Below are 15710 nucleotides of genomic sequence, written 5' to 3' on the forward strand. Positions count from 1 at the left end.
TCCACAGGCCCCAGTCAGATCAGGGACCCACTGTATGATGCGCTAAATTTTTTTCTTTAGAAGCTGAGGCCTTATGATGTAAAATATCTAATTACTCTACATTATGAGTCCTATGCACTCTCAAATGAGAAAAAATAACGTCTATTTTCAGATGATGAGCAGTACATGGAATACAGGATGTGCTGTGTTCAAATATATGTGGGTTTCCTTGAGGGGTAATGGATTTTGATCTGTTGATCATTTCTTGTATGTAATAATTTCTTTGCAAGTAATCAGAAGGAGCGTACAAACAGTTATGGAGCCCTAGAGCTAATGGAATTATTCATTCTCAAAGGTAAGCATGTATGTAGGATCCAGACCAAAGTGAATCCACACATCATAATTCTGCATTTTTCCTAGTTAAGGGGAAAATTCTCCTCTCAGTTTTTGCACTGATGCTGATGGGACTGCACAGGTGTAACTGAGGACAGAACTTAGCCCCATATTTGTTTAAAAGTGTATGAAGTGTTTTGGATCATATTTCTTTTCTTTCAGTTAAAAGAGCTGAGTTTTCTTCTTCCTATTTGAGTCTATTTTGGAAGGGTTTTCAAAAGAATCACTGATTTAGTTGTACCATCATGCAAATCTCTACACTAAACACACTACTATTTTGCTATTAAGAACACTGCAAAGAACTTACTTACATTTGACTTGTCACTATTATCAGAGTCTGCTGCAAAAAGAGAAAAACAAAAATTAATCCCCCAAAATATTAAGATTGTCAAATATGCTTTATCTTAATTTAAAATAAAAAGCCGAGTCACAACTGTATAAAGAGGAAACTACCAATTCAGTAGTTCATAACAATACCTGCCCCACAACTAGCAGCAATGAAAAATTACGATACAACAGATCAGAGAAATAGATTGTACCCTCCACCAACAAAAATACTTTTGATATGGCTACAAAGAGCATAACATCAACAGTAGGTTCTAAGCTACCACTAGCTACTGACAACTACTCTTGGTCAGAGTCATTAGCAGTGTCTGAAAAGAGTGTTATCAAATTTAATTTAACTTTTCCTTCACTATTCAATGTGGGGAAAGAAAAAAAGCAGAGCAAAGGTAGGACATATCAAGAGAAAACACTATTCAAGTGTCACAGTTACCAAGAGAACCACTGCCATTTTCTATTAAGTGCCTTTGCGCTAAACTGCTTAAAAACAGATGTAAAGTAAAAATAAATTTAAAGGGAAATTATTATTTTGGTGTCTGAAACCAAAGCATTATATCTGTGTGTAATCCAACAGCTCTTTGCCAACTGTGCAACAGGAATAGGCACTTTCTATGAAAGCAGACAGCAGAATAAGTACCAGTGATCATCAGCTTTTGCCCCAGCACACATTTTAAAACACCTACTACTCAGTGCAGCGGGAAAGATGCAGCTAGTCCCAGCGCATCATTTACCTGACTGTGAGAAAAACTGGGAGCGTCGCCAGGAGTTCCGAACCCTAAGCGGAACACTGGCACGGCTGGGTGACTCTAGAGTGGATGGCAGAATAGAAACAAAACAAGAAATATGACACCGTGAAAAGAAAACTGATTACCAGGTAGATGTGAACTCAGTGACCAAATGGATTTTTAAATTAATTTATTAATTGCTTTAAAGGGCGGTTGATCAAAGCTAGTTTGAGTTCCATTTTCCATGGTGATAAATTAAGAGGGTTTTTAGTTGAAATGCTATTAGTATTTACAAGCTGTTGGTGTGGTACACTTCATTTAAATGTCCTCTAACACACTGGTAAAAAGAAAAGGAGTACTTGTGGCACCTTAGAGACTAACCAATTTATTTGATCATAAGCTTTCGTGAACTACAGCTCACTTCATCGGATGCATTCAGTCTGTAGCTCACGAAAGCTTATGCTGAAATAAATTGGTTAGTCTCTAAGGTGCAACAAGTACTCCTTTTCTTTTTGCGAATACAGACTAGCCCGGCTGCTACTCTGAAACCTAACACACTGGTGTAATTAAAGACATTTTTCTCCCAGTCAGAATTCTACATTTTTTAATCTTATAAACTCATCATGAGCTTTTATATATCATACATGTTTATGTTGTCTTGTATTTGTTTGACTTTCTCAGCACCATCTATTCTATGTGGGCTCCAGAGCACGAAGAACTTCAACATTACTAAAAATGTTAACATCTACATTCTATAACTCAGTGTATGGCTGCTCTCTTGTTTAGTTTAATTTAACACTTAAGTTGTATTAAGGGTGAAAAATCTCCCAATTTATTACAAGTTCAATTTCTACTTCCACTCAGGGTTGTTTTATTTTCCACAACTGCCATCTAAAGCAATTTCAGTCCTGAAAACAGCAAGAAGGGGGAGAAGTCTTTGCACTACTTATACACACACCGTCAAAGCACATTTAACCAAAGGTTTCAGGGGACACTAGAAGGTCAGGTAATTCTTGGGGTTGCTTTATGATTTCTGTATGGTATATGTACTATATTGCACACACAATTAAAATCTGCATATCATGAGGATAAAAAAGGAAATGTTCATGATTTACAGCAACTTCAAATATTTGTGAGGTAAACTGAAGTGTGTGCCAGATCTATGCATTGTTTTCATTCACTTTAATGGGAGCCACACGTGAGCAGATGAGGACAGAACTTAGATCCAAATATTTTTATCATAAAAAGAGATTACTAAGCTATTTTCATCTTAGAACAGCAGTACTAGTAAAATATAATACCCTTAAATAGAATATACCCTTTAACTCAGTGTCAGATATATAATAGTGCCATCCTGGTCTTCCTGACTTGTGCCATACATCGGCTGTTGTATTTAAGGAAGGTAGTGATAATAGTGTAATTATCACCACAGAATTATGCTAACAATACTACGACAGAAGCAATTGTTTTGGTGAAAAATAATTATTTCCTTTTAAAAAGTCTGCTTACTTACCTTGCATAGTAACTGGAGTTTTGAAACGTGTGGCCCCCTGGTGTATTCCACTCAAGGAGCGCACATGCTCCATGAACCTGAGACTGGAAGATTTTTCATAAGCAGTGTCTGCTGGTCTGTGCCTGTGCGCATCTCCTCCTTGTACTCTGAGCAGAGGGCGTAAGGGGCCGTGATCAGCTTTCTAGTTCCTCTCCACTGCGAAGAGCCTTAGGATAAGGACTTAAAGCATAGGGGAAGGAGGACAGGTAGTGGAACATATGTAGGGACCGCATATCTTGAAGAACTCCAGTTACTGTACCAGGTAAGTAACTGGACTTTCTTCGAGTGACGGTCCCTGTGTGTATTGCACTCGAGATGATCCACAAGCAGTGTTTGTTGAGAAAGCAGGTGTGAGTAACCCTGCGTACCACAGATTGGAAGACCACTCTGCAGAAGGATGTGTCTACAGGAGAAGCTTGTGCCAAGGCACAAAGGTACGCACAGAGCCCCATGTTGCCACTTTACAGGTTTCCAGAAGGGGAACATCATGAAGCGAAGCTACTAATGGTGCCTGGGCTCTGATTGAGTGGGCGCTCACACCTTGTGAGGGGTCATTGTCAAGTCATAGCAAAGCAGGATGCATCCTGAAATCTGTCTTTGCTTCCCCTCTCATACATTCAGTAAAAAGAGAGAGAGAGTTAATGAGATTCCCTGAAGGATTTTGTCCTCTGCAGGTAGAATACCAAGGCTGGATTGACATCCAAAGTGTAGCTTCTCTGGCAGCATGGTACTTTGGATTGAAGACAGGTAGGTGGATGACCCACTTCAGATGGAATTCCAAGATTTCTGGAATTAAGTTAGGATGTAACCTCAAGGAAAACCTTATCCTTGTGGAAGACCATATAGAGGGTGCCCAGCTTACCTACTCTTCTGGCTGAGATGACTGCAACCAGAAACACAACCTTCATAGACAGATGAGCAAGGAACATGAAGTTAAAGGTTTGAATAGAGAATTTGTTAACGCTGACAGGACTAGATTGGAGGTCCCATTGGCGTAGGCTTCAGTACTGGAGGAAAGATTCTGACCAGTCCCTTCAGAAACCTTACTGTAGCAGTATGGGCAAAGACTGAATGGTTGTCCACCAGAGAATGAAAGGTACTAATAACTGCCAGGTTTACTTGCAAGGAGCGGAGAGGCAGCCCTGACGTTTTTAGGAAGTGGAAGTAGTCCAGAATAGCCGTGACCTTGGAACCCTAGGGGTATCCAATGATGCTGGCACCATATCGAGGATCTTTTCCATTGTGCTGTATAGCACTTTCATGTGGTGTCTTTTCTGCTATTGCTAAAGATGGATTGAACAGCTTTCAAGCACGACCTCCCTGAATTTGTCATCTATCCAAATACCAACCTGTTAAATGGAGAAATGCCGGGTTGGGATGAAGGCTCTTGCCTTTGCCTGCAGCTCAACAGATCCAGGAAGAATTGGATACAGATGCACGGTGAGAGGCGACCTGGACAACACCAGTGAATCAGAACTGCCTCGGCCACCGAGGAGCAACTAGGATCGTTGACATTTTGTCTTGTTTGATCTCCCTCAGGATTCGAGGCAAGAGAGGGATGGGGCAGGAATACATACATCAGCAGTTCTCACCATCGTAACAGAAATGCATCCCCTCTGGCATTGTGGCTGGTCATAAACATACAGCTAAGGGTAACATAAAATCCCTCCTGGGTAGCCGTACTGAATCTTTACCTGTAAGGGGTAAGAAGTTCAAATAACCTAGTTGGCACCTGACCAAAAGAGCCAATGAAGAAAGAAGATACTTTCAAATCTGGGGCGGGGAGGCTTTGTTTGTGCTCTCTTTGTTTTTGTTCCCTCTCTGGACCGAGAGAGGGTCCAGGCAGGAAAAACATCTCCTAGAAACATACCTGAAATGAGCATCTAAGATTACAAAAATTGTAAGTAAGGCAAGGAAATGCATTAAATTATCTTTTGTTTCAGCTTGTGACTTTTCCCTATGCTAAGAGTTTTATTCTTTTTTTTTTTTTGTAACTTTGAAGCTGAGCCTAGAGAGGAATTCTCTGTGTTTTAAATCTTTTTATCATCCTGTAGAGTTACCTTCCATCCTGATTTTATAGAGGTGCTTTTCTAAAAACTTTTTTCTTTATGATAAAGTTCTTCTTTAAGAACCTGATTTGATTTTAGTGTCTTAAAGATAAAGGGTTTAGTCTGTACTTACATTAAAGGCAATTGGTTGGCATATTATTCTCAAGCCTCCCCAGGAAAGGGGGTGAAGGGGCTTCAGGGGATATTTTGGGGGAAATAGGGACTCCAAGTGGTCCTTTTCCTGAATTTTTGTCTAAATCACCTGGTGGTGGCAGCAATACCGTCCAAGGACAAGGAAAGGATTTGTGCCTTGGGGAAGTTTTTAACCTAAACTGGTAGAAATAAGCTTCGGGGGTCTTTCATGCGGATACCCACATCTGTACCCCAGAGTTCAGAGTGGGGAGGGAACCCTGACATGACCCTTGGCTGCTCAGGAGCAGAAGCACAGACATTTCTTGGTCTCTTGAGATGCAAAGAGATCCCGCAACAAGAGTCTCCTCTGTTGAAAGATACACCAGGTCATGTGGCTCCCACTTATGGTCCGTGGAAAAACGTTCTGCACTCCTGGATGGTGCATGCTGAGAGGATTAGTCCTCGAGGGAATGTAACGATTCATCTGTTTTCTCACTGAATAGGTTATTTTCCTTGAAAGGCAAATCCTTCATGGTGGATTGAACTGTGGGAGTTCTGGGAGGACTGGAACTAGGAACCCTGTCTCATAACCAAAGATGTTGCCATTTAGCAGGAAGTATCTTCTGAGTCCACCACTCACTTGGATGGTACAAAAATATTTCTTCTCCATTCTTTTTGGAGTAGGAGTGCTAAGTGTCTGGAGAATCACAGACTATCTTGGCAGGTTCTAAGATGGCCTTATTGATTGGTGCCACTTTATTAGGACCCACATTGTGGAGGATATCCAATAACTTGTGAGGAGTTCCTTGTACTTCCTCCAGGGGCATCTAGAGCATATCTGCAATTCTCCTCAGGAGGAGATCTTGGAAGTGTCTCTTGTTACCCAGTGGTGATGTGACCACCTCATCTGGTGAGGACAATGATAATCCAGCAGGGACAACTGGCTCCACCTGGTTGATCCTCTTCCTCAGAGTGCTCTTGAGTGGGGCTGAGGTTCTTTTCCATGTGGGGATGCCTGTCTCAACTCCCATTCTGTCCATCTGTATTCTGGATGTCTCAAACATAGATCCCAAGGACCCAAGTCCAATGTGAGGGATCATAGTGGTAAAACAGTGGTCCCCACAGAGAAAAGGTGCCACTGTCCTTGGGCCACATAGTCTCTCTTCTGTAGGAGTGGGAAGGTGCCCATAAGATTTCTGAGCCTTTATCAGGGCTGACTTCTCTTGTCTTGATAAGGCTGATGAAACTCCCACACTGATCCCAGATTCATTGGAGTAGTACAAGGCCTGTGTGTCAATGGGCAGTGCCATTAGTCTTGGTGGTCTTACTATGACTTGGCTGGTTGACGGTGTCACAGAACCAATACTGTGCTCCCTAACACACCAGTACTGGGGCATGGAGTCTCACCTGACATTGAGGATGTTGGAGAGGAGGTCTTCCTGAATGAACATTTAGAGGGGGATTTCTCACATTTCTTGTGAGAGTGTTTGCTTACCCTCCTCAGGTCTGCCTTGTTTGTAAGAGCCCTCAGCTCTGCTCCCAGCATAGTCCCGGGAGCCCAGGGCAACCATGTTCAAAGAGGAACTTTTTGGTGCTTCTGCTCAATGTAGGGTGACCAGATAGCAAGTGTTAAAAATCGGGACCATGGGCTGGGAGGTAATAGGTCCCTATACAAGAAAAAACCCTGAATATCGGGACTGTCCTTATAAAATCGGGACATCTGGTCACCCTAGCTCAGTGTACAGTGTGGGGGTCAGAAAAGCCAAGATCAGACTGGGGTGTCATTGAACAATCCACCAGGAATTTTCTAAACTTGAATTCATGGGATTGATGGGTTGTTCAAGGGAATGACCAGCACACATTGCCCTTGGAAGGGTTATGAGCTTCACTGAGGCTATATACACAAATATCGTGATCATCATGGATTGGGAAGGCCCAGGGGCAGATCACAGAGATTTTGAATCCTGGGCAGTGCTTGGGCATGGTAGCCACCCCAGGAGGGTGTCAGGGGGCCCCTGGCTATATTAAAACTACACTTGCTATTGAATGAACTATCTAAGACAGGTAAAACTATACACAATTATCTACAAGTAAAAAATAAATGCTAGCTAAAGTTGCGGATGCTGAAGAAGTGCAGTCTCAGATCATGAGCAGTAGAAAAAAAAACTGGAAAAGTGGCTGATCTAAACTGCCCCTTATGCCTTCAGCTGGGAGCATGAGGAGTAGAAGGCATGGGGGAGGGATCAATGGACACTGCAAGTGAAAAATATTCCAGTCTCATACACATGGAGCACACGCGCACCTTGAGTGGAATACACATAGAGATCATTACTTGAAGAACTGTAGGTCAAAGGACAGCTATTTTTCTTTTGACCCTTCTAACAAATGTTTAAATACTACCCAGTTAAATTTCTACAATGCTACAGAATACTCCTGTTTTCTTTTGCCTACCTTGTTGATCAGAGTTCTGCAGAATAACTTGGCTGGTCTCAGGTACTTTCTTCAAAAATGGAAATAATATAACCCCTTCTTGTTCTGGAGCACTTGACTTCACTACCTACCCAATTATTTAAGAACAGGCATTAACATCCAGAAAGCACTATGTCTGACTGAATAAAATGCTAGCATACAGAATTAATGAGGTCCTAATTCCACTATATGACGTTTTTTCACATATTTTCGGAATCAAGTTTATGATGCTAAACTTCTACTTACATCACTTTTGTGTAATTTTGTAATATTTAAATTCTGGCTTTTTTTTTTAATTGTTTACTGCCCCCCATGCGATTTTAGCACTTCCCTAAATACCAAGGCTGCTACTAGTCCAAAGATATGCAGTGATATACATTTCCTCAGAACAGAATCTTGTCAGACACAATCACTGTCTCAACCACATGCACTCACTGAACATTTCAAGAAGGCTTTAAGGGCAAATGTCTTTCTTTTACATTCTTCAGGTATTCTGCTTTCCTTACACACAGAAACACAAGAACTTCAGGTCTGATTCTCTGGTCTGCTCTAGCCACTTTTCTGCTCAGGGCAGGTGGTGCAGAGTCAGGAAGCTGCAACTGAATTGAGTTGTGAGTCTGAAAACACTTCTTGTAGGGTGCACTATTCAAAATCATAATTAGTCCCATTAACTTTAACTGGCCTGCTTGCAAAAGAAAATACCATGTTTGCAGCAATTTGCAAGCTTGGACCTTTGGTTTAGTGCATCTAGGAATACCAAAGTTTAGTTCTTCCATGTGGAAGAAAGAGGAAAATTTTGTACTATGATTCAAACAATGATTCAAGATTGTTCACTAACAGGCTGCTTTGAAATTCCTAGGTTAGTATTACATAAGGCAAAGTAAAATCTAGCTCATTAACACTGAAAGCACTTGCATGGCAGGTCCTTTTCTCTCCCCCTCCCATGCTCTTCTGTATTACACTACCTTCTGTGTAACTAGGATCTCTGCTTCCTTCTGTTGTTCTGTCTCAGATTTCTTCAGATCTTTATCTTTTGAAGCTGCTTCTTCAGAATGGGTGCTAAGAGGGAACTCAACGCTGGGCACAGCAGGGCGGGCACAAGTAACAGTTGTCTTGAATTGTTTCTGTTCTGCACCTAATCCACACAACACAAGAATCAAAAATATTTTTTTCAGCATGACATAAAAAAAATTAGAAAAATCCCAGCTATGTAAGAATTGCAAAGTTTTAAGAATGCCTTTTTGTCAGGGAAGGGGAAAGAGAGGGATAAAATAAAAAGCAACTCTGATCTTTCCTTACTGAGACTTTGGAATGGGGTTGGAAATTTGATTAACTGTGCTGAAAACATCCCTCAGAGTAAGCAGAACTTATTCTCTCAAAGAGACAGACATTAGGACTGTACTCAAATGAGGATATTGCAGCTCAAACTGTCTCATTATCAATAGCGGATGGCACCTCAGATTTACCTGTTTTTTCACTAAAACAAGAAAGTGCACTGTCTTTGCTTTCCCAGTGCCTGAGCCTGGCGAGACAGAGAGATGGATGGCTGAGGCTCGGTTCACATAAAACAGAGATGATGCTGGCTGTTTGGGGAAAGGATCTATACAGAATGGCAGGGGGAGGTTGTACATCCTTCAGAAAGGTACAGTAGAACCACAGAGTTATGAACACTTTGGGAATGGAGGTTTCGTAACTCTGAAATGTTCATAACTCTAAACAAAATGTCATGGTTGTTCTTTCAAAAGTTTACAACTGAACATTGGCTTAATACAGCTTTGAAACTTTACTGTGCAGAAGAAAAATGGTGCTTTTAACCATCTTAATTTAAATTAAACAAAACACAAACTGTTTCCTTACCTTGTCAAATCTTTTTTTAGTAAACACAGTACTGTACTGTATTTGCCTTTTTTTCCCCCCTAGTCTCTGCTGCTGCCTGATTGTATACTTCCAGTTCCAAATGAGGTATGTATTTGGCTGATCTGTTTATAACTCTGAAGTTCTATTGTACACAATTTAGGGGATACCTCTGGATCCCCAGTTACTCCTGAAGTCCAAAGGGATTTAAGGGAGGGGCAAAAGTACTCTTTTCACCTACACTTGGTATGACCATTTCTCTCAGATATGGACCGTGGCACAGTTACCTTCAGCCTTTGTTACCTCCAGATTAGATCATTAATACAATGAACTTCACTGGGCTACCATCAGAAACAACTTGGAAACTTCCACTGGTGCAGAATTTGGCCTTCCAATTGTTCAATCTCTAGTGCCTTACACTAATGCACTGCAGGCGCTACGTTGGCTGCCAGGTGCAATTCAAGATATTGATATTAACCTTGACTGGGATTTATCTACCGGAAAGCCTAGGCTCTCTTTTTCCCCTCCCTGTGCACCACCAAAGCATCTGAGATCAGCTTATGAGTCCTTGCTAATAGTCCCTGCATTTGAACAGCTAGGAGTTGGAGGCAGAGGGTTCTCAGTGGAGGGCAGAATCTGCTTCTTTCATTGAGATGATGGAGCTCAAATTGGTTAACCTTCAGGATGTGGTGAAAAGCTCCAACGGTTAGTCATGCTTTTGCCTGAAGGATAGGAGGGGTATAATTCTACTCTTATTACAGGAAAGTATGTCATTTACAAATAATATGAGGTAGATATTTCAGTATGCACCTGCACCAAGATAAATGGTGATTGGCACATTTTAGAAATTGAAAAATATGTTAACATGATCTTATTATGAATAAGCAGTAAACAAAAGATATGTTGGAATGTAAATTGCTTTTTGACAACATTGCTATTAGGGAAAAGTAGCATCATAATTTTACAACTAGTTGACAAAGTCAATTTTACAACGGTCTGACCAGGAACCATATGAAAAGCCTTAAAATAGAACGTCAAGGGTGAGCACAATGTTGTTGATGCCATACATATATATTTATGAACCTGTAGAAAGACTGGCTTGAATTGTCTCTTGATATATTTTCCCCCCTTCCTTCAATGTATAGCATAACCTCCTGTGGGGTATAATACTTTGGTCTCATTTCAGTTGTTGGGTTTAGTGTGCAAGTGGTGTTGGTGGCTTGTGATTTACAGAAGGTTAGACTAGATGATACAGTAGTCCCTTCTGGCCTAAAACTCTGTACAAAAAATATCATTTCTTGAACCAAAACCATTATTGCATTATCACTAGTTTCTACTTTTAGTACGTTCTGGGCATGCTGCATTTAATCTAGAGTTATTCATATAAAGACATGTAAGTTACAAAATGGACATAATAGGCATCAGATAGATTTGAAAACAATGTAATTATACCATTTCAGGATAAATACAAGCTCAGCATTTTCTCATGAAACCTCTAGATGTCACTGTGAATGCACTCTTCTTGAGCATTTAGAAGGGAGGAAGAGAAAAATCCTTGTAGCACAAGGATTTGTAGGAGAATACCACCAGGCTAAAGCAGTTTTGCAGCAACAAACCTGGTGAAGCAAACCCCAAATTCATCATTTCTGGCCTTCCAGCATCAGTTTCATCTTTTTGGTTGGCTGGTTTAACTTCTTCAGTGAAGGAGGCCTGCAGAGAACAATTTCATTGAAATAAAACGCCTAGAGCAAAAATACAGTTTCAGTCATTTCCATTTTGTAGTACTGGCTTCCTCTTTGTAATGCGTTTGAATTGAGCCCAACAGGGGCAAAGCACTGAGTGAGTGAGTTTATGAACAGCATGGACTATTTCTGAGTTACTTAGCCTTCATTTCCTCTGCTAACCACATATCTTCTAAATGCTCACTATCATCCACTACTGTTGATAATGGCCTTGGAGCAGTCTGTAAAAAACAAAAAAATGGAAAATATCTAGAGCTGAGTTAGTTGGAGTGGACTATACATTTGACTCCATGAAATAACCTGTAGCGCATCTGATGAATTTATTAATGAATCTGCAAAACTCTCTAGGTACAAAAATTGGCAAAACAAATGAAGTATTTCCCTTATCCTAACGCTGCACAAATACTGTGTTTGTCTAAATGGAACTTCCCATGGTTATCATCAAAAGGCATGAAGCACTTGGCACATTATTAAGAGAGGATTGACAAATATGATAAGACCATATCAAGCTAGTAATCCTAATTACTGCAAAAGCCAACTTCCTAAACTAGGGCAAATCTCATTGCAGGAACAAACCCAAACCGTCAAAAGAACGACAATGACACAGCTACATTATTTAACATGCTTCCACTTTATCTATAAATATATTTAATTTCCCCACTACATGGGGCAAGAAAAACTGCAATATATCAATTATACATCTGTGCAATATTTCTAGTATGTAAGAAAGAATAAATAGAGATATTCCGTAGAACAAAAAGATAAGATGCTCTTTTTAGAAACGTACTTTACAAGATTATTGGTCTATTATGAACCCAGATTTTTCCCCATTCCCAATCAAAATCCACAAGAGGAAACCTCATGAGATTCCCTCTCAAAGATCCCCCTACATTGTGCTCTTATGGGGCAGGGTTTGCATCTCTCCTCCCTCACAAAAGCTATGCCTAGTTGGCAGAGCCCAGAGAATCCCTATGAGTCCAGGGCCACTGATTCCTGCATCCGCAGAGTGAAAGCTTTAGATCCACCACAGAGGTCTCTCCCACTTGAGCTAATGGAATATCTGGCAGTAGTAGACTGTTATCTTCTATGTGGACCAATCACTCGGAGGGTAGGATGAGGACACATTTTGCCAGTGGGTTTCACAGATATTTGCAGACAGATGAGTAGTGCTGGGACTCAGGAATCATGAGTCTATTTCAGGTTGTGCAGCTTACACACTTTTTGCCACCATGCACCAGTATGCACTTTCTCCAGCCTGTTCCCCCTGCGTTCCTGTCTCCAGCATGTTTTCACCCTTCACATATCACTCCCCGCAAGCCTGTCCCTGAACCCTTTGCATTTGAGGCAGGAAACTTTCTCCTTCTCCACCATGCCTGTGTGCCGGGGTCTCCTTTGCTCTTAGTTCTGGCTCCTAGCATCATAGCAGCAAGGAAGAGCAATGGAAGGAAAAGCCCATCCTCAGCCCAATGCTACAGCATGCTCAGTCAACTCTGTGGGAGTGGAGCATGCTCTGTGGAGAAAGTATTTGGAGAATTTTGCTGCCAGCCTCTAACAAACCTCTATGAGCATATGGGAACAGCAATTTTCAGCAGTTTATAACTTGGCAAATTTGGATGGATTTTCATGGGGAAAGCAACAGGCCACCTCTGACCCGAGCACAACCCCTGTGCTCCAAAACATGAGGTTCTCTTGTTAAAATTGTTTTGCTAATATTAAAAGAATATATTTTTCCTCTAGCCTCACTCTTGGGAACTGCTGAACTGCTTTAACTGAAGCTTTGCAAAATAATTTCAGCCTGAAGCAGGCACCCAGCATGGAAAATTTCAATGTGAACGGTTAAACTTTGGAAAAGTTATAAACAGCTGAAAACGGTATTCTTATGGAAAGTGTTAGACAACCATAACTATAAGAGTCATTGCCAGTTCCACCTATAATCTTTGCATTCAAGTAAGAAACAGATTGAACTGGTGACAGAGAAGATTTCGTCATTCTGAGCGATGGTATTGTCAAGGACACTATTTATTGCAACGCTTTAAAAATGGAGAAAAGAACTATGTGGTGCAGAGAAACTAACTTTTGTAATGGTGTTCGGCTGATGTCGTCTGTTCATGCTTGTGAGACTTAATTCTCTTCAGATGCTGAACAATGAAATATCTGCAACATCAAGCTAAATAATACTGCAAATTGAAAGATGTTTTAGAAAAAAAATATACATACTACTAGTCGAGTTCAATGGAAAGAAACCCTGTATTTCTGACACTCTGTATGATGCTAAATAATTTAAGGTATTTCACTATTATGTTACTGTATTTTTTTCACATGGACATTGCATCTTGTATTAGAAATTCTTGAATCATTAACACAATTAATGTCCCTCCCTTTATGCTGTATATTATGCCATATTTCATACATATGACAAACATTTTTATCATAAGCCATTCCATGTTGTCACTAGGTATGAAACTGAAGCAATCTTAAAATACGCCAATATATTCCACTGTATCTAAAGTAGTATTCTATACAGTGTATTTTGACCTGAATGTGAAAATTTATAACTAGCTCTCAAGAAAGACATGGTTTTCATTTATCTTTCAATAGGTACCATCTATGCAATGCTCTCTGCACCACTTACACACAACTTTAGTCAAGTGTGGGCTGGCAAAATTGCCATGCAGGATGGCCTCAAAGCAGGCCCTGAATAGGCCAGCACAGGAAGGAGTCACTGTAGATGCACACGAAGAGAGGCCACTGGGCAAGTATTTATTCCAAGCCAGTGACAAAAAACCCCTCCCAGAGGAGGCATAGAGGGGCTGACTCCACTAGCCACTGTAGCTGGGGCATGCTGCATCTCTGCACCCTACCTGTGCATTGGAATGATGATTCTGTTCCAGCAGAGTTCTCGAAGGCAGGTGAATTCATTCAGCAAGTAATAAGGTTTTTACACTATGTCTGCATGTACATATAGTTAAACAGTAGTTAAAACAGCACAGTAGTTAAAGTTAGTCACCCTTGAGTTAAAAAGTTCTGGATGAGGCTGGAAAGCTATTTTATATTTTAGCTTAATTTGCAGTTGTGAATGAGCCAGTCATAGTATGAGCTAGCCAACTCCTTAGTCCTGCTTAACCAAGTCATACATTTCATGAAGAGAATTGAGCAACTGGTTAATAAATGTCCATTAGTGACTAAAATAAACTAATTCATTTTCTCCTTGTGACAGACAGGACTACTATCTGGCTAAACAGGATTTCAACCCATGTATACTTTTATCTGTGGCCATATTGGTCAGAACAACTAACCATATCACTTGTCCCCATAGCAGAAACATTTGTTTGTAAGAGAGTAAAAAACATATGAATCCACTAGAGTTTACATAACCAAACGTAGGAAGTTGACTAAGCTACTGGGAGAATCTAAAACCAAAAAAAGTTACAGTACAGTTTTATTTATTCCTAATATAAATTAACTCAAACTACATATTAACTTACTCCTGCTAGTGCACAATGGCAATTAAAATACCAATATTGCAAATTTAATGAAATGCAGCAAAACAAGCTAGCTGGAGCCAACAAGAATGCAGAGATATTCTAAAGAAATATCCAGGAGTATTAAAAAGCAATGGGTTTTACTGAAAATTGAACTCTAAATGAGTTAGCTGCAGTGGATCTCAATAGCAATAAAGCTAGTATTAGCTCAAATGCTTTTATCCTACTATGACTGCAGTTTTAAACATAGAATTATGTTCCAAATGGAATTCTGACAGCTTTGTCAAACCTTAAAAGCACATCCTTAAAATACATACATTGCAGTATTTTAATCAAAACAAAGCTTTCATAGTATTAATGAAATTGAGCAGGAAACAATGACATGAGCAGGGTCTAACATAGGTAGGTGCCTTGCATGCCATGACAGTTCAGCACCATTGCTGTAACACTGCTGTGACATCCCTGCTTTTCTAAATCCTGAGCCTCTTTTACTTGCAGCCACCCAGCACTCTAATCAAGTCAGAAATTACCACCTAGGATCAGTCACTGGATGGGAAACCACCAAGGAAACCCAAACATAGGCATTTCTTCTTCCAAATCACACAGAATAATCTTAGGGGACACCATCAGCTGGAGATATGTGATTTGCATGATAACTGTCAGTTCTGCAGAGTTGTGCAAATTCTGCATGTGCTTTTCATGATGAGTCACAAAGAGGATTTGTGGTCCCATCCTATCCCCACATCTGTATAAGTCAGAATTCAACTCTATTCTCCAGCAGTTAGTCTAATAATCCACCATATCTCCTTAATCTGAGCTCAACAATTTCATTTTCATAAAGAGAGAATGAGTGTTACTTGGATGGAAAAACTGTTTCCTACGCGACCAGCACTCCCAGCTATCTTCGAGACACCACTGACTTCCTGAAGAAACTACAATCCATCAGTGATCTTCCAGAAAACACCATCCTGGCCACTATGGATGTAGAAGCC

At 40.5% G+C, this 15710-nt stretch overlaps 1 protein-coding gene across 21 annotated transcripts in view; it reads right to left on the reverse strand.

The window, feature by feature from the left end:
- The window catches only part of LIMCH1 (LIM and calponin homology domains 1), a 338435-nt gene that overhangs the window by 36585 nt on the left and 286140 nt on the right, over window positions 1-15710 (reverse strand). For 17 of the 21 annotated variants that reach the window (XM_073342172.1, XM_073342171.1, XM_073342181.1 and 14 more), the window contains 4 exons: window positions 11111-11204; window positions 8606-8775; window positions 7623-7728; window positions 684-712 (listed from right to left, as the gene is read on the reverse strand). In XM_073342172.1, the coding sequence (XP_073198273.1) occupies window positions 684-712; window positions 7623-7728; window positions 8606-8775; window positions 11111-11204 (399 nt within the window). The remainder of the gene's footprint in view (window positions 1-683; window positions 713-7622; window positions 7729-8605; window positions 8776-11110; window positions 11205-15710) is intronic. The other 4 variants (XR_012158684.1, XR_012158683.1, XM_073342175.1 and 1 more) reach the window with 2 other exon arrangements.

The sequence above is a fragment of the Lepidochelys kempii genome, chromosome 4, assembly GCF_965140265.1.
Source record: "Lepidochelys kempii isolate rLepKem1 chromosome 4, rLepKem1.hap2, whole genome shotgun sequence".
Lineage (NCBI taxonomy): Eukaryota > Metazoa > Chordata > Testudines > Cheloniidae > Lepidochelys > Lepidochelys kempii.